The sequence below is a fragment of the Epinephelus fuscoguttatus genome, linkage group LG13, assembly GCF_011397635.1.
Source record: "Epinephelus fuscoguttatus linkage group LG13, E.fuscoguttatus.final_Chr_v1".
Lineage (NCBI taxonomy): Eukaryota > Metazoa > Chordata > Actinopteri > Perciformes > Serranidae > Epinephelus > Epinephelus fuscoguttatus.
This window is the reverse complement of record NC_064764.1, coordinates 15055402-15076185: the sequence shown is the minus strand read 5'-3', so window position 1 is coordinate 15076185 and position 20784 is coordinate 15055402. Positions and strand designations below refer to the sequence as shown.

Sequence of the window (20784 nt, the reverse complement as noted above, 5' to 3'; positions counted from 1 at the left end):
GCATTGTTGAAGTATATCATTGATCTCTAGTTGTGATAGTAGTTAGCGATTGTGGATGTTGTGGAACACTGTGCTACCAGATCATGGCTCGACAGTGCGCGCGTTTCACTCGGATTTGCGACTAAAAATAGGTGTGTGCGAACTGTAAAAAATATTTAGGAGCACACGTGCGCACAAAAAAATCAGCCAAAGCAGCCTATATTTTTGTCAATAAAAAAATATGATAATCTAACCGCAAGTGTTGGAGGAACTCCCGCCACCTTCCCTCTTCCCCATGTGACACAGTTACGGGCGGTTTTCCAAGCCACTGTTGTGCCGCTTTGTCAAGCGATGGGACAGCCAGCGCAAAGTGGTTTTACAGCTGATCATGTGTAGAGGCCTTTAGGGACCGTTTGCCACAGTACCGCTGCTGGGCAGGGTGGAAATAAAGCCCTTTTCACACAGAGCACACAAAGCGCAGACCTCCGCCGATGAACCCATTCATTGTGTATGTGCTACTGCGGCGCAAGAGCACACCGCTCTGCCGCTGAGCTGAACGGCACGCGCCACCAGCCTGCGCTTGAATTGAAATTTTTTTAATTTCACCGTAATGCGCTGTGACGACACCTTGGCGCTGCGCGTCCAATAGCAGAGAAGAGCCTGAAATAGACCCGAAAGCGGTCACCATGGAGCTGTAGCTCCTGAACGAGCCTGTACTCCCCAAAATTCTGTCCTCTGTGCCCTACCCCGCGGTGGGCGCTGCGAAAGCTCTGTGTGAAAGAGGCTTAAGTCCTGCAGAGTTTCAGAGGACCTGGAGAATGTTTTAGGATAGTAATAACATTATATAAGATAATCATATTGCAAAGATAACATATATAAGATAAAGACATTAAAGACAAAATTAAATTGCAATACTTTTTCAAAACTTGATGATTTTACCTTTCTGTACATTTTGTATACAAATTCATTAAATAATTTTGCTTGTAAATGTCTATTGTTGTTTTGATTGTGAGTTTCAGAGTATCCATAGGTCCCACATTCCCACTTATCAGCAAATATTATCACACAAAGAAACCATCAACCTCACCAGTGGCCCTGTAACAAGCCCTGCATCTATAGTCTTCACCAGTTCATTTGAAAATGCCCAAAACACAAGAGGTAACAACCGGAAGTTATTTTACATGGTTAACTTGGATCCAAACTAACCATTTCAAACACCAAAGTTACACAATGACCTGGCAGCAGTAAAATAATTATTTTTTCCAATGGAGTCTGGTGGCTTTGAAGAGAATGATATAACCACTAAATCTGTTTAGCCCTTTGAAACGTGGAGTGACATCACTTTTCTTGCAATGCTCAGACGCCTTTTGCAAGTTTTTTAACCTTTGAACCCTGAGCCAGAGTCCTGCACGGGTCCAGTTTTCAAGATCCGCCCCGACGCGACGCCGGACGTACAAACCCGCACCCGAACCGCAAACCTGCGCATCAGGCCAATTAGTACCGCAACCCGGTCCGACCCGTTGAAACATGACCCGCAGCCCGACCCGTAACCCGGATTTAAAGTAATCATTTTGGGTCATATTGGCTGAATATTGAACAGCATATCGCCACAGTTAACGTGCCAGTAAGTAAACAACGACCTGAATGAAACAGCTCTCACAATAAAAACCTGACTTCAGCTTCATCATCAACCCTCCGTGTTCTTCTCCCATACGAATGTAAAAGCACTCGTTTGTTACGTTTAATGCTTTTAAACTTTTAATCTATGTAAAGGAACTTCACATGTGTAATAATAGACTTACTTTCTGTCCAGAGCGACGTTCAGCAGTTACAAGCCGTCACGTTTTTAGAATCCATCGAGGAGAGAAGTAATCCATCAGGGAAACACTTCAGAAACATTATAAAGTGATAGTTGTACGTTTTATCCATTTATTTCTCAAATACCTAAATAATTATTTACTGTTTTGGAAGCGGCGCTTGCTAGACGGTGGCAGCCATGTTGATTCTGTCGTCCAATCACAAATTGTGTTATCCACCTTATTTTTCACAGAAACACGGAGGCAAAACAGAACACAGCCAGCTTCCATTTTTTTGTGCGACACTTCCGGTCCAGCACTCTTACCACTGTGTAAATGGGAATCGCCTTGTTGTTTACCTTGCTGAGTTTAGCTATATATATATGTATATATCACATTTTTCACGTCACTATATCACCGTTTAGACTAATCTGATGTTTGTAAAATCTATAAACACAATGACTGAACAAACATTAGTATTTTCTATGTGTGTAATTAATAACATGGTTATCGTAGATTAGCTGGGCTAACCATTAGCTGTGTCTGTAATAACTCACTAAACTCACAAAGTGGCCCGTGAAAAAAATATTTTCTCCAGCGGATGTCTTAGTTACAACATAATTGAGCTAACTGGAGTAGTTTCATGTCGTATCCAACAACGGGAGGCTTTTAACGGATGACGATCCTGTTAGCTTTGCTGCAAGTGTTAACGTTAGCTGTCCCTGTCAGCTGCAGCCACTGATGCTTTCTAGACATCGTGATTTCCCAAAACTGAATAAATACCACACATAGCAACACAAAACTGCTTTGCTAGCTCAATCATGTTGTAACGGCTGGATGGTTGATGCGTACATGCTGATTCAGGTGCTATCAGAGCCGATCCGTGCATCACTATGGCTTAATGATCAACTCAGTCAATTAAAACAACCCGTCCTGTGTTACGATTGTATGTCGCTGACAGAAAGAAAGAAAGAAAAGGGAAAAAAAGATAGAAAGCAGCGTACACCTCACATATTTATTTCTCACAGTTGCGCACACGTTTGGCTGGCATGCAGAAGCACCGTCTGTGTGTCGAGGGTGCGAGCCACAGCTTCAGCTGCTCAGGTAGAGAGGCTGTGTAGCCCGGTGTGTTTTTTCGCTGATTCGGTTCTGCAGGTTCTCTGCTGGTACACTGGAGACGGGTATCAAGCAATTTGTCTCACTTGGGATAGATTGCGCTTTTTTGGTTCATAGTTTATGATTGACGTGCGATTTATTCGCGTTTAGAGGGAATAAATTTCCGTTATAACGGTAACGTGGGCACAGTTATCTATACAAAATACACAGACTAACTAACTAACGGACTGACTAACATAAACAACTGAAAATAAAAATTTGCTTGCACCGTTGGCTCCGGTAAAGGAAAGCATGAGGGAAAGCGGCTGACCAGAAGTCACGCACAAAAAAACGGAAGTTGATCACTATTTACTTCCGTGTTTGAAAATAAGGTGGATTAGATGGTGAAACGCGTGTAAACAGCTGAACCAATGACCGTTATAGCGGAGGCGATCCTCAGAGAGTAAATAATGACCAAGATAGTTTTGTGTAGTTTACCGAACTAATGACTGATGTGTTTATCTAAAACCCGCGATCCGACCCGCATGTTATTTTTTCCACCCACATCCGAACCCAGGAAATTTTTTTTTTAAAAAAACACACCCGCAAATCAGCTGTTTTTGCGGGTACCCGAGCAGCGCAGGACTCTGCCCTGAGCACATTGGAAAATAGGGTAAAAAGTTAAGGAAAAATTTTATTTATAAATATTATTATTACATATGTAAAATTGTGGTATAAAATCATCACAATTTTATGCACTTTTTCCATATCATTTCCTTGTTTGGTTGGTTGTTTTTAATTTTCTTTTTTATGTATTTATTTAACTAATTTTCTTGTTTTTAATTTTCTCCTTCTGTTGCTGATTGCCTTCTTCGCATGTTTCGAAGGGTTAATTGGTATGGATGGTGCTGTAAGTAGAGTCAGTCTTGGAGTGAGTCAGCAAAAATCTGGTGTCAGCAATCCTAAGTAATGAAAAGATAATTAACACCCAATCCACTCAATCATTGGAATTGTTGTAAAAAAGTAAAATCATTTGTTTAACCCTTTGAAAAGGTGATGATGCCAGCACCTTGATGACAACACTCATTCAATATTCTTAAGTTTTATTCCATAAATTATGACTGTCATTTCATATATTCAAACCGTCAACTCAAACAACCTGTATTTTAGTGACATCAAACTGAATTCCCAGTTTGTGTTTAGTCATCAAAGAAAGATGATTTAAACGGAAGAACCAACCCAGGTACAGTCAGAGACTCTCAGCACAGGCTGAGTGCATTACAGGGCTGCTGCATGAGCAGCTCAAGCAGATGTATGTCAAAGCTGTTTCTCTGAAGTCACACTATATGATCTGCACATGGGGAGGTTTGTCAGGATACTAGATCTAAATGAATGAAATTGTGACAGCTGATAGACTTTAATGGATAATGTGTCTGTACTAACCTTTTTTATGCTTTCAGGATTAAATTACACAGTGCAGCACAGAATTATTATCTTTGTTCTCACTTTACTGTGTTACTCAGTCATTTGGATAGTAAATGCTGCTCTCATCATAACCATCATTGTGGACAGAAAACTTCATGAGCCTATGCATATATTCTTGTGTAACCTGTGTATTAATGGACTTTATGGAACAGCAGGCTTTTACCCCAAATTCCTCATGGATCTTCTGTCTACCACTCATGTCATCTCTTATGCTGGATGCCTTCTGCAGGGTTTTGTGTTGCACTCTTCCGCTAGTGCTGATCTTTCTTTTCTAGCTGTGATGGCCTATGACAGATATGTGGCTATATGTCGTCCTCTGGTGTACCACTCTGTGATGACTAAACAGAGAGTTTGTGTGTTTGTACTTTTTGCTTGGCTTATACCCATTTATTTGGTGTTCATGGGTTCAGTAACAACGTCAAGATCAAGGTTATGTGGCTCACACATACCAAAAATCTACTGTATAAATTGGCTGATTGGTAGACTAGCTTGTTCTGCCTCCATAGCAAATGTTGCAATCCCAGCTTTTAATTATACTTTTTTTTCTGGTTATTTTGTCTTTATTATTTGGTCATATGTATATCTGATCAGAACATGTCTAATATCCAGAGAAAACATGACAAAGTTTATACAAACATGTCTGCCACATTTATTCTGTTTACTCATTTTTATTGTGTGTTTTCTTTTTGATTTGTTGTATGTGCGATTTGGCTCACAAGATTTACCACAAAGTGCCCAGAACTTTATGGCAATTGTATTTCTCCTCATTCCTCCACTGTTCAATCCCCTCATATATGGTTTTAAATTGACACAAATAAGAAATAGAATTATGTTTCTGTGTGGTAAACATTTCTAGACTAGGAAACCATCATCTACTGTGTGATTTTCATATTGACGTGAATCATAATCTTTAATATGTGCATGTTTTTTAGTATCAATTAAAGTCGGTTCAGATGTAATATTAGTGATATTATAAATACCAAATCTGTCAAGTGATGGCTGTGTGAATTAGTTAGGGAATACAATCTGAGCAAAGCAGTCAACTTCCAAAAGACACCTTTATGTAACTGAATACGTGTAAATGTTCCTTTAATTTGAATTTGTATAAATCTGTTTAAAATGGCCACTTTAGTAAATACAAGTGGGTGTGCTGTTCTCCAACATCTCATTACTTCATTTTTGGCCAATGAAGTTTACATTTTACACTAAAAACCTACTTTCACTTTCATCTCACTAACAAAGACCATGGCAATGGAGTTATAGATTGCAATTAGTTTATTGGGTATAATGGATGACTGGGATGAGGGTCAAGGGATTTGTGATGAGGGTTGAGGGATGTGGGGTGAAGAGAAGAGGGTCAAGGGATTTAGGATGAGGGTTGAAGGGTGAAGGATGAAGGGCTGAGGGTCATGGGATGTAGGGACAGGAAGGAATAGAAGGTGGGGGGAATGATGAGAGAAATTAGGGTTGCAGACAGATGGAGGGTAGAATCTGATGGCGGTCTGGTGTTGGCTGAAGGGAGGAGGACGGAACGGAACCAGGGAAGTTGGGATAGAGTTGGGGAGTTTTGGGGGAGGGATGTGAGAAAGGAGTCAACGGGGAGGAAACGGATAAGGTGTGCTTAAATACCTTTAGTGTGGAAATGGATGAGATTAAGGTGTGGTCTTTGTTCCCAAACCTTTTTCTAAAACTTCCTTTCACAAACAAAGACCACGGCAATGAAGTTATAGATTGCAATTAGTTTATTATGCATAATGGATGATGGGGATGAGGTCTGAGGGCTGTAGGGAGGAGGGTTGTTTGAGAGGTAATTAATCAGGGCTAATTCGTTTAGGGTTTGACAGTAAGCAGGGTGGTGTGTTGGTAAAAACACACGAATGAAGGTGAGGAGCCGTGATATATTTCCTGAACTGTACTGTGTCCCAGTAGAATTTATTGAAGATCTTGAACATTCAGTATTGTGATCAGTCTAGAATAACAAATTAATTACCATTAGGCACTGACAGTTAACAGCAACAAGTTACAATCTACTGTAAGGTGTAAATAAAATATCTGTATACATATACAGTATGTATAACAATTAACCAAGACTCATTCAAACCTACATGCAGCATTAAGCATTAAAATAATTATTTGACAAGCAATACCTTAAGTTACATAGGCTACAGGTGAGAAATTTACGCTGCAGAAAAATAGAGATCTATTAACAAGGTTGCAAGGAACAATGGCGACACCATGAGGGAACTAGAATGGCGTCACACACAGCGGACATTTCTACTCACGGGAGCCGCTATTAACCCTTCATCTTCATAACAACATAACAGTCCTACCTTCTCTTAAACATATGACATCTTACAGTGACAAACTTAATATTTCCTGCTGTTAATCACAGTCTATGCATTGCGGCACTAATGGAATGTCTCTCAGTACGCTGCACGCTTACAACTCATGCTTACGCTTACAAAATATGAACATAACAACGAAGCAACAGGCACTTACGTTCCATCATGGACTCAGTACTCGGAGTGTTATCAGAATCAGAATCAGAAATACTTTATTGATCCCCGAGGGGAAATTACTTATTTTACAGGCGCTCCTTGCAAGAGAGGAAAGATACGTGAAAATATAAGAAATTTAAACAATAGTATAAACAAATATATAGTTAAATAAACAGGAATTATTAACAAACATAAACGTAAATATATATGTATATATATATATATATATATATATATATATTGTAAACTGAACAAGATTATTTACACAACCAGAATATATACAGTCAGGGTGAATGGGGTTATTGCACAAGTTAAATTAAATTAAATTATTGCAGTGTGTGAAAAAGTCTCAGGGCCACTCAGAGGGAGGAGTTGTAAGTGGATTACACAGGAGGGAGGTTAATCATCACACGTAAGTGACTCCAAACCGCGATGCAAGGCAGGCTGAAACTAGTGTGCTTGCTCACTTAACATACAACGAAAGACGTTACATATGTCAGCAACTATGCGTAGCAGATGTGAGTAATAATATGTTAATCAATTCTAAGAGTCCGAGCCTTTTCTGCGCGAGATCAGGGTGCTGGATGAATGAAAGGATATCTGATAAGGTGGCATTTCAAGATGGATGGAAGCTTAGGGTAGAAGCAGTGAACTCTGAACAACACAGAAAGCCAAAAAATGCCAGTAGGAACATGGATTCCAAGACTTTATCTGTTGATGGAGACAAATAACCTGAACGGAGGGTTCGGATGGATCGGGAAAGAATGTCTGAAGTGCGGGGCAAACATTTAGGCATGGGATGTGGTTCAGCCTTGCAGAGGCCTGTGATTAATATGCTGATGTGGGTCACGGCTGGACACGGTGCCCTGGAGGACTGTTTTACAAAAGAAGTTAATACCGCTGATATAGATTGTATAGTGGAACATTTAATTTTGAGAATGGTATGGGCGAATATGATGAAGTTTGAGAGGGTCGGGACATCAAGTGAAGGCAATGTAAGACCAAAGAAGGTGTAGAATGTTTTGAAGCAATTCTGTGATTTAGACATCAATCATATCACATCGTAAAAGAAAGAGATGCCATTCCAAGAGGAGAGGAACTGGTACCATAGTTTTACTTCAATTTTCTTTGCTTCACTAAGCTGACCAAAAACTTCACGAGCCTATGTATATTTTCCTGTGCAATCTGTGTATCAATGGACTTTATGGGACAGCAGGCTTTTACCCCAAATTCCTCATGGATCTTCTTTCTACCACTTATGTCATCTCTTATGCTGGATGTCTCCTGCAGAGTTTTGTGTTGCACTCATCTAGTGGAAGTGACTTATCAATTCTAGCTGTCTACGGACAATTTAGAGTTATCAATTAACCTAGTCCCCAATCTGCATGTCTTTGGACTGTGGGAGGAAGCCGGAGTGCCCGGAGAGAACCCACGCTGACACGGGGAGAACATGCAAACTCCGCACAGAAGGGCTCCCACGCCCGGGATCGAACTGGCAACCCTCTTGCTGTGAGGCGAGAGTGCTAACCACCACACAACCGTGCCGCCCCCTTTTTTTCTATCACAATTTCAAGTTATTTCAGAATGTTCACATGGGATAAAAATAACCACAGTGTTTCATTTCATATCATTATTCCCTTCAAACTCCTGTTCATGTCTGATTCGACTGTGTTTCTGAGCCATGTTATATACTTACACATACGTGTCATAATGGCTAGTACTCCATAATCAAGATTTATTTTTGTTTTGTGTCCAGATTTTTTTCAAATTCATATTTCAACGTCTGTGCAACTTGATTGCAAGTACAACCTTAAAGTGATAGTTTAGGTTTTTGGACATGAAGTTGTGTGAAACGCTGACCATCTGTAGCTCTGATGTGACGGTGTTACTACTGTCAACGAGCCTCCTGCTCTGAGAAATCGCCCGTAGCTTACCGGAGAAAAAGTAGTTCTCAAGATGTATGGGGGACACGTAACCAAAAGGTTTTAAGCTACAAAAAAGTATTCATGTGTTTTGTTAGACTATTTCAATAATTTTAAAACATCCCCGCATTACGTCAGACCTTGCTATCAACTGGGACTATTTTCTGGCCAGTATCACTCCGCCGTGTAGGCCCGCAAGACAGCATGGCAACAGAAATCAATTAGACAGTTCATCACCATGCCTTGCAGGTGCGCAGGATAGCAAAGGCTAACGAAAACTTCATCGGCTGTTTCCAACAGAGAACCAGTAGGCTATTATTAGTGAGGAAAAAGATGTACTAGCCCGATATATACCTACTACTACAGCGCGAACACCGGCTCAGGCTCATGACACACCCTCATCAGCTACTGCAGGTAAATAGAGGAATACCAAAATGGTGTGAACTTGTGATTTCCCCAGCTGTGGGAATAAAAACATCGCCAGCTCCCAATTCCATCGGTTTCCTGTTACAGATGTAACCCGTAGGCAACTTTGGCTTGTGTCAATTGGGATGAACCTCGCTACCAAGCCGGCGAGGGTGAAGCAACTGCGTGTATGTCAAGCTCACTTCAGCTGCCCACAGATTCCGACGGACAGAGAAAACGCAGATTCCGCACTGCTGTGCCCAAAGGGAGATATATTACCTAATACCAGTCTATATAATGATGTCTGTAACTGATTGTCTGTAAAACAAAATATTTGATTGAACTAATAGCCTGTTGTGTTGTGGAGAGTACATTATACGCGGCCTCATTTTACCGTCGGCATTTAGTTTATTATATTAGGCTAACTGCTGAATCCATGACATGAGTAATCAATCACATAGAAATGTGAATTCATATGTGATCATGGCCAGTCTCTGCTTTGTTCTGGTGGTGGGTTAGCCAAACAGGCACACAGAGAGGGCCACAGGGCTAGTAAACATTTGAATCTTTTAAACCAGCTCACTGATGTGGATTTGTCCTGGTATGGCAGGTAGCCAGTACACACCACTGGTGTCTGACTATATGTTCCCCTGCTGGAGCTTGTCTCTTTGGACCAGTAAGCTGCCCAGCAGAGCCCCAGCTGCAGCCCCAACAGCTGACCAGGTACTCAACCCTGTTGCCACCCTGGAGGAGCCAGCAAGGGCCCCAAATGCAGCTCCCAGTGTGGCACCTCCAGCCCTCAGCCACAACAGAGTCCAGTCAGCCTTAAGTTGCCCCACTTGATTTGCAGTCTCGTTCTATGGACCCAGTAAGAATCACTGTGTTAGGTAATGTGACAGGCTGGTATCCAGACACTCAGTAGTGTAGTATAAAGTGCTGCTCACTTATACTGTTGCGTGGAAGTCAGTGATACGGAGGTAGAGTGATATGTCAAGCTCAAGTCCTGTGAACAGAGTGTACGTTCCGTGGTGAATATGAATGTTTAATAAAGTACTGAGGCACGATGTTAAAGTTCGGCACCTGACTGTCGGTTTTACACGACAAGCACCCTGGTCATGTGAGACTACAACAGTACCTGTTAATAACTTTTTATGTAATCCATTTTTTTCCATTTGCACTCACCACTCCTGTTTGGCTTACACCTATGCAGAACAGCAGTGGTGACAGTGCATCCCCTTGGTATATGCCACATTTGATGTTGATAGGGCATTTGGCTTTGAGTTGGCCCCTAGGGTTGTCTTCCACATTCCCATGGAGTTCTTTATGAAGGCCGTTAGTGTCCTGCTGATCTTGTATCCACCTTATTTTTCACGGAAACACAGAGGCAAAACAGAACGCAGCCAGCTTTCCTTTTTTTGTGCGACACTTCCAGTCAAGTACTCTTGACCACTGTGTAAATGGGAATCGCCTTGTATATATATATATATATATATATATATATATATATATATATATGGGCGGCACGGTGGTGTGGTGGTTAGCACTCTTGCCTCACAGCAAGAGGCATGTTCTCCGGCTTCCTCCCACAGTCCAAAGACATGCAGATTGGGGACTAGGTTAATTGGTAACTCTAAATTGTCCATAGGTGTGAATGTGAGCGTGAATGGTTGTTTGTCTCTATGTGTCAGCCCTGCGATAGTCTGGCGACCTGTCCAGGGTGTACCCTGCCTCTCGCCCGATGTAGCTGGGATAGGCTCCAGCCCCCCCGCGACCCTCAAGAGGATGAAGCGGTTAGAAGATGAATGAATATATATATATATATATATATGTATATATATGTATATATATATATATATATATATATACATATATATAAAGTCTGTAAACACAATGATTGAACAAATGTGTGTGTAATTAATAATATGGTTATCGTAGATTAGCTGGGCTAACCGTTAGCTGTTAGCCGTTAGCCGTTAGCGGTGTCTGTAATAACTCAATAAACGGTCCGTGAAAAAAATATTTTTTCCAGCAGATGTCTTAGTTAAAACATGATTGAGCTAACTGGAGTAGTTTCATGTCGTATCCGACGACGGGAGGCTTTTAACCAACAGGTGACGTCCTGGTGTTAGCTTTGCTGCTAGTTTTAGCTGTCCCTGTCAGCTGCAGCCACTGATGCTTTCTAGACATCGTGATTTCCCAAAACTGAATAAATAAAACACATGGCAACACAAAACTGCTTTGCTAGCTCAATCATGTTGTAACGGCTGGATGGTTGATGCGTACATGCTGATTCAGGTGCTATCAGAGCCGATCCGCGCATCACTATGGCTTAATGATCAACTCAGTCATTTAAAACAGCCCGTCCTGTGTTAGGAGTGTATGTTGCTGACAGAAAGAAAGAAAGAAATAAACAAAGAAAGAAAAGAAAAAAAGACAGAAAAGCAGCGTACACCTCACATATTTATTTCTCACAGTTGTGCATACGTTTGGCTGGCATGCAGAAGCACCGTCTGTGTGTCGAGGGTGCGAGCCGCAGCTTCAGCTGCTCAGGTAGAGAGGCTTAGCCCGGTGTGTTTTTTTGCTGATTCGGTTCTGCAGGTTCTCTGCTGGTACGCTGGAGACGGGGATCAAGCAGTTTGTCTTCCTCGGGATAGATTGTGCTTTTTTGGTTCATAGTTTTTGATTGACGTGCGATTTATTTGCGTTTAGAGGGAATTATTTTTACCAACAATTACTGGATAACGGAAACGTGGGCACAGTTATCTATATAAAATACACAGACAAACTAACAAACTAACTGATTGACTAACATAAACAATTGAAAATTGAAAAAAATTTGAGGGAAAGCGGCTGACCGGAAGTCACGCACAAAAACACGGAAGTTGATCATTATATACTTCCGTGTTTGAAAATAAGGTGGATAGATCCAGACATTCCAGTATCCATGTGTGTGGCATTGAGTTGTCGGCATTCTGGTAGTCACTCCAGACGGTGCACAGTTTGGTCTTCCTGCTCTTGCAGTCTCGGGCAATTGCTCTGTCGACCAGTAGCTGGTGCTTGGCTCCTCTGGTGTTACTGCCAATGCCTTTCTATGTCTCGCTCATGTATTGGACCATATGCCTAGTTATCTCAGCCGCTATGATGCCTGACAGGAGCTTCCATGTTGTGGGGAGACAGGTTATCCAGGGTTCCTACAGCTTAAGGCAAGTTAAATTTAAGACTTTTTAAGACTTTTTTAATGCCACTTGAAATGAAATTTAAGACCAACGACACAATCAACACAAATGAAATAAATGAATAAATCTCCAACTTCCTTATTTGATTTGTATGATTGGTGTTTTGTCACAGTGTTCAGACACTACAGTACCTTTGCTTCTAGCGTAGGTGTGCACCCGAACACTAGGTTCATTCGAGATGAGCCAGGCCTGCGCAGATTCGATCACCGGCAATCGGCACACAATGCATGCCGGTTAGTTGTGTGTCCGACTTCATCCCGACTTGCTCCGACATATTACAAAAGTGGATGGCAATAAAACCGCGAGAGCGAGGCAGCTGCAATTTTTAGAGCCAGGTGCTGCAGTTGCTCTCCACTGACTGCACCGCCTGGATCTCACCTGATCTAACAACTGATTGGTTCAGATGTTGACTCAACAATACGACGTTTTAGATAAACTTTTCATTTTTGTTGAATTTTAGAGATTAAGATTGTATTTGTCTGATTTGAAGGTTTATTCTGTGAACAGAAAACATGTTGTGTGACTGATGGTGAAGTTTAGTTGTCAGAGACTAAATGCATTCATTATAAACTATACAGAGTCTACTGTATATTAACACTGGACTGTTTTGTTTATTGAAGTATTTAGCAACACAGAGACTTGTGGACAGTGGGATGTGAGGATTCTTAAACTAACATCTGTACAGATGTGAAGCCCTGACTGTATCTGACTGAGCCTTAATGAAAGCTGTTGTATAAATATGAACCTTATAGTCAAACACAGTTTATTCAGCCTGTGTAGTTGAGGGGACAGGTCAAACTGATATGATGCTGATTTACAGGAGAACTCATGTCAAATGGAGGATAAACCATGAACATAAACTACAGATCACCTGTAAAGCATTTTAATAAATTAATCTGTCATAATTAAAACAACTGGAGACTGAAAACAAACTGATATATGGGTCTGATCACTTTATTAATGGATTGACATCATTCCAGACAGGATGTAAGTGTGTCTGTGACTTCCTGTACGGACTGAAGGCTGCTGGAAATTTCCGCAGCCGCGGTGAAGTCGGACAGTTTCCTGTCCGACTTCACCGCCCCCCGCTGTGGCCGCCTGCTCTCGTCTACTTTCCAGGTGAGGCGCAGTTCATCTTGAAAGAGCCTATCGTCCGGAGATTTGGTGCTGCTGTCCCGGTTGTTGATATCGGAGATGGGGGTGGAGGCACAGTAGAGACGAGAGTAGAACAGAACTGGGAAATACCTGGCGTTTGTTGACAGCTTGATTTTGAGGCTTTGTGTTTCATGCTGTGCATATGGGACTCCACTGCCTTGATTACCATCGTGCCGAGTTTGAAACATTTCTTGCACAAAATACACCATGCCTCATATAAATTGCCTGGTACCGGTTTCAGCCATCCAGAAAAATCTTTGTTGGACAGCCAATTTTCATTAAATTTACACTTTCCCATGTGGTCCGACTGCTATATGAACGACGTGCATCTGCTCTGAGAGTCAGGGCCACAAACACATCACTGTTTTGTTGGTTCCACTCTCGTGATTGTGTGACGTTACTGCTATTCGGCAAATTATTTTAAAAAAATAAAAAATAAATGTTACCTATTATTTTTAGTATAATAGTTTAGACTAATTATAATCATAAAATCCTACTTACCACGTGTTAACATTTTTAAGACTTTTGAAAGATTGATTTAAGACATTTTAATGCCAATTAAGGCCTTATTTTTAGATTAATGAATTCAATGCCGAATTCAATAGTTGGATGGGATGGTTCCCTCCTGGGGGTCTGACCTTATCAGGACTGTCCTGCCCTGTGTCAACCATTCTGGGGGGGTCCCCATCCCTTAGCAGCTGGGCCATCTGTGCTGCTACGTGTTCATGGAGTGCAGTTAGCTTCTTCAGCCAGTATGTATGGATCATATCAGGGTCAAGTGCTGTCCAGCTCTTCATCTTTGACACTCTTTCCTGGATGTCTGGCATTGAGATGTTTAATGGTTCTTGTTCAGGGAGGTTGCTGTAGCCAGCTCTTTGGTCCACCAGCCATTGGGCATCAGTGTTGTGTGATGCTTCTCTTTCCCATATGCCCTTCCAGTATGTTTCCATCTCAGCTCTTGGTGGGTCTGACCTGCTGTTATTTCCCTGCCACTGAGAGAACGCCTTGGCTGGTTCAGTGGAGGACATCCTGTTTATTCTCCTGGCATCTACTTCTTTGGTGTATCTCTTTAGCCGGGTGGCCAGGGTTGTTCATCTTTGTTAGGCAGTTTCAAGTGCCTCAGGAATTGAGAACTTGTTTTATTTTCTTGGTACCCCTTTATTCACCATGTTCCCTCTGTGTAGCTCTGCTAGTTGGCTAACTTCTCTCCGTCTTGCCTTTATCTTGTCCTCCAACCGTCTCTTCCATGGAGGGTCCTGGTTTTTATGTTCCATGTCCATCTTGTATCCAAGCATCTCCAGGATCACTGTTGCTGTACTGTGAATCAGCTTGTTGGTCTCGGTGATAGTACTTGTAGGGATGGTATTTAGGGCAGCATTCACATTCTTTTAGCAGATCATCTGAAGGTACTTGGCAACTCAGTTACGAGATTCGTCGGAGGCTTCAGGTTTCCAGTTTGCTCATGATCTTCCTTCTCAGATGAGCTGCTCCTACATTGAGGCTGTTTGTATCTACTGGGGCTTGGTACCCAGTCTCAGAATGTGGGGGTGATGATGACATCCCCCCACTGACCTGTCGTCATGGCTCCCCCCTTGACGTCGCATTGTTGAAGTATATCATTGATCTCTAGTTGTGATAGTAGTTGGCGATTGTGGATGTTGTGGAACACTGTGCTACCAGATGTTTCTTTGTTAGTTTTGATTGTGAGTTTCAGAGTATCCATAGGTCCCACATCCCCACTTATCAGCAAACATTAACACAGAAAAAAAACCCATCAACCTCACCAGTGGCCCTGTAACAAGCCCCACATCTATAGTCTTCACCAGTTCATTTGAAAATGCCCAAAACACAAGACATAACAACCAGAAGTAATTTTACATGGTTAACTTGGATCCAGACCATATAGGCATTTCTAGACCATTTTTGGGGGTGCCGAAGCACCCCTAAATTGAATCCCAGCACCCCTAAAATTTGAGAGATTTTTTTTAAAAATTTTTTTACTGTATGCCCTTTTTAACAAGCTAGAAAAGTGTCAAAACCATACAGTACTTGGTTGCAACGTAATATTTTAACAACAAAAATTCTGTAATATAGTGCTGGCGCCCCATGTAAAGAGGCAATGCCTCACTGCAGCAGTCGCAGGCTCAACTCCAGCTTGCAACCCTTTGCTGCATGTCAACCCCTACTCTCTCTCTCACCCCATTTCACTCTGTCCTGTTCATTAAAGGCAAAAAAGCCCCAAAAATAATCTTAAAAAAAAACAAAAAACTTTGAACCTTGAAATTCTATTTATAAATATTATTATTACATATGTAAAATTGTGGTATAAAATTATCACAATTTTATGCACTTTTTCCATATCATTTCCTTGTTTGGTTGGTTGTTTTTAATTTTCTTTTTTATGTATTTATTAACTAATTTTCTTGTTTTTAATTTTCTCCTTCTGTTGCTGATTGCCTTCTTCGCATGTTTCGAAGGGTTAATTGGTATGGATGGTGCTGTAAGTAGAGTCAGTCTTGGAGTGAGTCAGCAAAAATCTGGTGTCAGCAATCCTAAGTAATGAAAAGGTAATTAACACCCAATCCACTCAATCATTGGAATTGTTGTAAAAAAGTAAAATCATTTGTTTAACCCTTTGAAAAGGTGATGATGCCAGCACCTTGATGACAACACTCATTCAATATTCTTAAGTTTTATTCCATAAATTATGACTGTCATTTCATATATTCAAACCGTCAACTCAAACAACCTGTATTTTAGTGACATCAAACTGAATTCCCAGTTTGTGTTTAGTCATCAAAGAAAGATGATTTAAACGGAAGAACCAACCCTGGTACAGTCAGAGACTCTCAGCACAGGCTGAGTGCATTACAGGGCTGCTGCATGAGCAGCTCAAGCAGATGTATGTCAAAGCTGTTTCTCTGAAGTCACACTATATGATCTGCACATGGGGAGGTTTGTCAGGATACTAGATCTAAATGAATGAAATTGTGACAGCTGATAGACTTTAATGGATAATGTGTCTGTACTAACCTTTTTTATGCTTTCAGGATTAAATTACACAGTGCAGCACCGAATAATTATCTTCGCTCTGACTTTACTGTGTTACTCAGTCATTTGGATAGTAAATGTTGCTCTCATCATAACCATCACTGTGGACAGAAAACTTCATGAGCCTATGCATATATTCTTGTGTAACCTGTGTATTAATGGACTTTATGGAACAGCAGGCTTTTACCCCAAATTCCTCATGGATCTTCTGTCTACCACTCATGTCATCTCTTATGCTGGATGCCTTCTGCAGGGTTTTGTGTTGCGCTCTTCCGCCAATGCTGAGTTTTCTTTTCTAGCTGTGATGGCCTATGACAGATATGTGGCTATATGTCGTCCTCTGGTGTACCACTCTGTGATGTCTAAACAGAGAGTTTGTGTGTTTGTATTTTTTGCTTGGCTTATACCCATTTATTTGGTGTTCATGGGTTCAGTTACATTATCAAAATCAAGGTTATGTGGCTCACACATACCAAAAATCTACTGTATAAATTGGCTGATTGGTAGACTAGCTTGTTCTGCCTCCATAGCAAATGTTGCAATCCCAGCCTTTAATTTTACTTTTTATTCTGGCCATTTTGTCTTTATTATTTGGTCATATGTATATCTGATCAGAACATGTCTAACATCCAGAGAAAACATGACAAAGTTTATACAAACATGTCTGCCACATTTATTCTGTTTACTCTCTTTTTCTATGTGTTTGCTTTTTGATTTGTTGTATATGCGATTTGGCTCAAAATATTTACCACAAAGTGCCCAGAATTTTATGGAGATTGTCTTTCTGCTCATTCCTCCACTGTTCAATCCCCTCATATATGGTTTCAAATTGACACAAATAAGAAATAAAATTATGGAGTTTCTGTGTGGTAAACATCTCTAGACTAGGAAACCATATGTACTGTGTGATTTTCATATTGATGCCAAGCATAATCTTTAATATGTGCATGTTTTTCAGTATCAATTAAAGTAGGTTCAGATGTAATATTAGTGATATTATAAACATCAAATCTGTCAAGTGATGGCTGTGTGAATTAGTTAGGGAATACAATCTGAGCAAAGCAGTCAACTTCCAAAAGACACCTTTATGTAACTGAATACGTGTAAATGTTCCTTTAATTTGAATTTGTATAAATCTGTTTAAAATGGCTACTTTAGTAAATACAAGTGGGTGTGCTGTTCTCCAACATCTCATTACTTCATTTTTGGCCAATGAAGTTTACATTTTACACTAAAGCCTACTTTCACTGTAATTTCACTACAAAGACCACAGCAATAGAGTTATAGATTGCAATTAGTTTATTAGGTATAATGGATGATTGGGATGAGGCCTGAGGTAAGTAGGGAAGCAGATCAAGGGATGTGGGATGAAGGGATGAGGGTCAAGGGATTTGTGATGAGGGTTGTGGAATGGAGGAATGAGGGGATGTCGGGACAGGGAAGGAAGAAAGGTAGGAGGAATGATGGGAGAAATTAGGGTTGCAGACAGGTGAATGGTGGAATCTGATGGCGGTCTGGTGTCAGCTGAAGGCAGGAGGGCGCAACGGAACCAGGTAAGTTGGGATAGAGTTGGGGAGTCACCTCTTCGCCTGCTCTTCTATGGATAGAGCCAGCAAAAAGAAAAACAAAAAAAGGGTGTTTTTGGGGGAGGGATGTGAGAAAGGAGTCAAAGAGGAGGAAAAAAGATAAGGTGTGCTTACAAACTTTTTTAGCGTGGAAATGGATGAGATTATGGTGTGGTCTTTGTTCCCGAACTTATTTCTAAAACTTCCTTTCACTAACAAAGACCACGCCAATAGAGCTATAGATTGCTATTAGTTTATTAGTAATATTTGTAATGTATGATGGGGATGTGGGTTGAGGGAAGTAGGGAAGCAGATCGCAGGATATGGGATGAAATGATGAGGGTTATGGGATGTAGGGTCAGGAAGGAAAGGAAGGCGGGAGGAATGATTGGAGAAATTAGGGTTGCAGACAGGTGAATGGTGGAACCTGATGACGGTCTGGTGTTGGCTGAAGGGAGGAGGGTGCAACTGAACCAGGTAAGTTGAGATAGAGTGGAGGAGTCATCTCTTTGCCTGCGCTACTATGAATAGAGCATGATGAATGGTGCATATGTGCGTTTCTGATGTTGTTAAGATCTTTGCGGATGCAGGTGAGGTACGCCCGAGAAGACCAGCAGCCAAGGATTTTAATTATATGGTCCGGGATTCCTTGCCTGGAAATGGTGGAGGTGGCCGTGATACCAAAGGAAAGTCCTGAGTATAGCTTGGGGAGTGTTCCAGATCTGGTACGAATTTGGCAAAAGTGGTAGGTGAAACCAGAAGCAAGTGCGAACTTGGCCTGTCTCTGAGACAAACAGAAGGTCTTAAGGAGAGGCTTTGCTGGCTAGTCTTGAGTTCAAGTAGTCATGAATGGGTTCATGCATTCATATAGTTCTGCGTTGACACCGTAGCTACGGCCAGGGCTGCCCCTGACCAAAATGGGGCCCTAAGCGAAATTTTATTTGGAGGCCCCCATCCCAAATGTATCATAGATACAAAATGACCGTACAAGAACTTGCCATTTCACTTGACAACCTTTATTGGCAATAACAAATGTACTGTAGATACAGTAGTTTGGCTGTATGAGTCAAATAAAATAAATAAATAAATATTAAATAAAAATAACTTCAAACTGAAATAAATAAATAAACAAATCTGAGTCACAAATAGCCATCAATTACTCATCAAAAGAATGTAACTTCCACCACCTCAATCCCCCACCCTTGATTAAACACTGAAAATAAAATAAAAGAGGGAGACAGGTTTTTCCTATTTAATCTTATTTTGTTATATTTCTCCCTCTCCCCTCTCTGGAGGCGTCTGATCTCCCTCAGCCCTCCGCCTCTCCCACCTTAATTAAACACTGAAAACAGAAATAAAATACAGAGACATTCTTTTCTATTTTCATCTTGTTTAGCTATATACCTCCCTCTGCCCCTCTCTGGGAGAATCTGACCTCACGGCCCCGCACATACCCCCGAGGCTCGGGTCTCCCCCTCCGTGAAGCCCGCCCTCCCTCCCAACCCCGCACATACTCCTGAGGCTCTTTTGGACGACATGTCGACAACTCTTCACCTGCTGCAGCTCTGCAAGTGCCTGCCAGCGCACCCCTCTGATTGTTCAGATGTGGAGTGCTGTCAATCATTGCAGCGACGCATGGGCGGTCAGGTCCCTTCTCTCCTTTCTCGAGCTGATTTTACGCACACCTCATGGTAGCATGTGCACATCCATTGCGCATATGCGCAAATGCGTCCCCTCGCACAAAATGTGGCCCTCATGGAAGATGAGGCCCTACGCACAGCGCGTGTTCTGCGTTTAGGGAGGGGCGGCCCTGGCTATGGCGTAGGCTCCACGTCGACGTAGAGCCTACACCGTAACCTACGCCATAGCGTGACTTTGCCATAGCCTGTGGAGTAGTATTCACCCCTCCAGAGGATGCCAGAAGGCACTGGTAATGTTGGCCTTGGACAACCAGGGTCCTTGGCCTGCATGGCGTATGAGGGAGATGGCATGGTTGATTTATGTATACTGCATGGAAAAGTCCGGGCTGGGTATAAGGCTATTGATGCTGGGGACAATGGAGCTGTGGGGAGATCTATGCTGAGTCTCTTTTTTCCTGAATATTTCCTGGTAGCTATGCCTATTGGACTGATTCTGAATGTGGGGAAAGGTGGGGTAGAAAATGGTTTGATCATGATTGCTTCTTCAACCTCTTTGTCTAATGGTTTATCCACTGTGTCAGAATCAGAGATAGCTGATAACAAATTGTGGCATGTGTAGGATGATTCTGGCATTACCTGCAAACCTGGGTGGAAGCTGTGTGTGAAACCTTGGGTGAGAAAGCTTATGAACTGGTGGTCTGGGTGTTCTTTTAAGACAGTAGCAAGAGCATTGATGTGATAGGCTGTACAAGGTTGGATGATGGGGACAAGGCTGTGCAAAGTTCGATGAGGAACAAGTTGCTCTGGCATGGGCTTCACAGAAGGAGTGGAGGTGTGGAGGAATTAAGAGCTTGAATCATTGCATTCAAGATCGCTGAAGTTATTACAGACCATCCTTCCATTCTGGTGCAGGACTGGTCTTCCTCTTTTCTTTTATCCACGCCTTTGGGGATGGGG

At 41.7% G+C, this 20784-nt stretch overlaps 3 protein-coding genes across 3 annotated transcripts in view; all 3 read left to right on the top strand.

Moving 5' to 3' along the window:
* The window catches only part of LOC125899663 (translationally-controlled tumor protein homolog), a 589762-nt gene that overhangs the window by 414812 nt on the left and 154166 nt on the right, over positions 1-20784 (top strand). The window lies entirely within an intron of this gene.
* Positions 4291-5211, top strand: LOC125899718 (olfactory receptor 52E8-like). Its single transcript, XM_049594204.1, has one exon. It carries the CDS (start codon positions 4291-4293, stop codon positions 5209-5211), a length of 921 nt encoding a protein of 306 aa, XP_049450161.1.
* On the top strand, positions 16582-17505 carry LOC125899656 (olfactory receptor 1D2-like). Its single transcript, XM_049594111.1, has one exon. The coding sequence runs from the start codon at positions 16582-16584 to the stop codon at positions 17503-17505; it is 924 nt and encodes a 307-aa protein (XP_049450068.1).

Bases quoted from the DNA above. Each gene is read 5' to 3' on its own strand.
- LOC125899718 (XM_049594204.1), top strand. From the start codon at position 4,291: ATGGATAATGTGTCTGTACTAACCTTTTTTATGCTTTCAGGATTAAAT.
- LOC125899656 (XM_049594111.1), top strand. From the start codon at position 16,582: ATGGATAATGTGTCTGTACTAACCTTTTTTATGCTTTCAGGATTAAAT.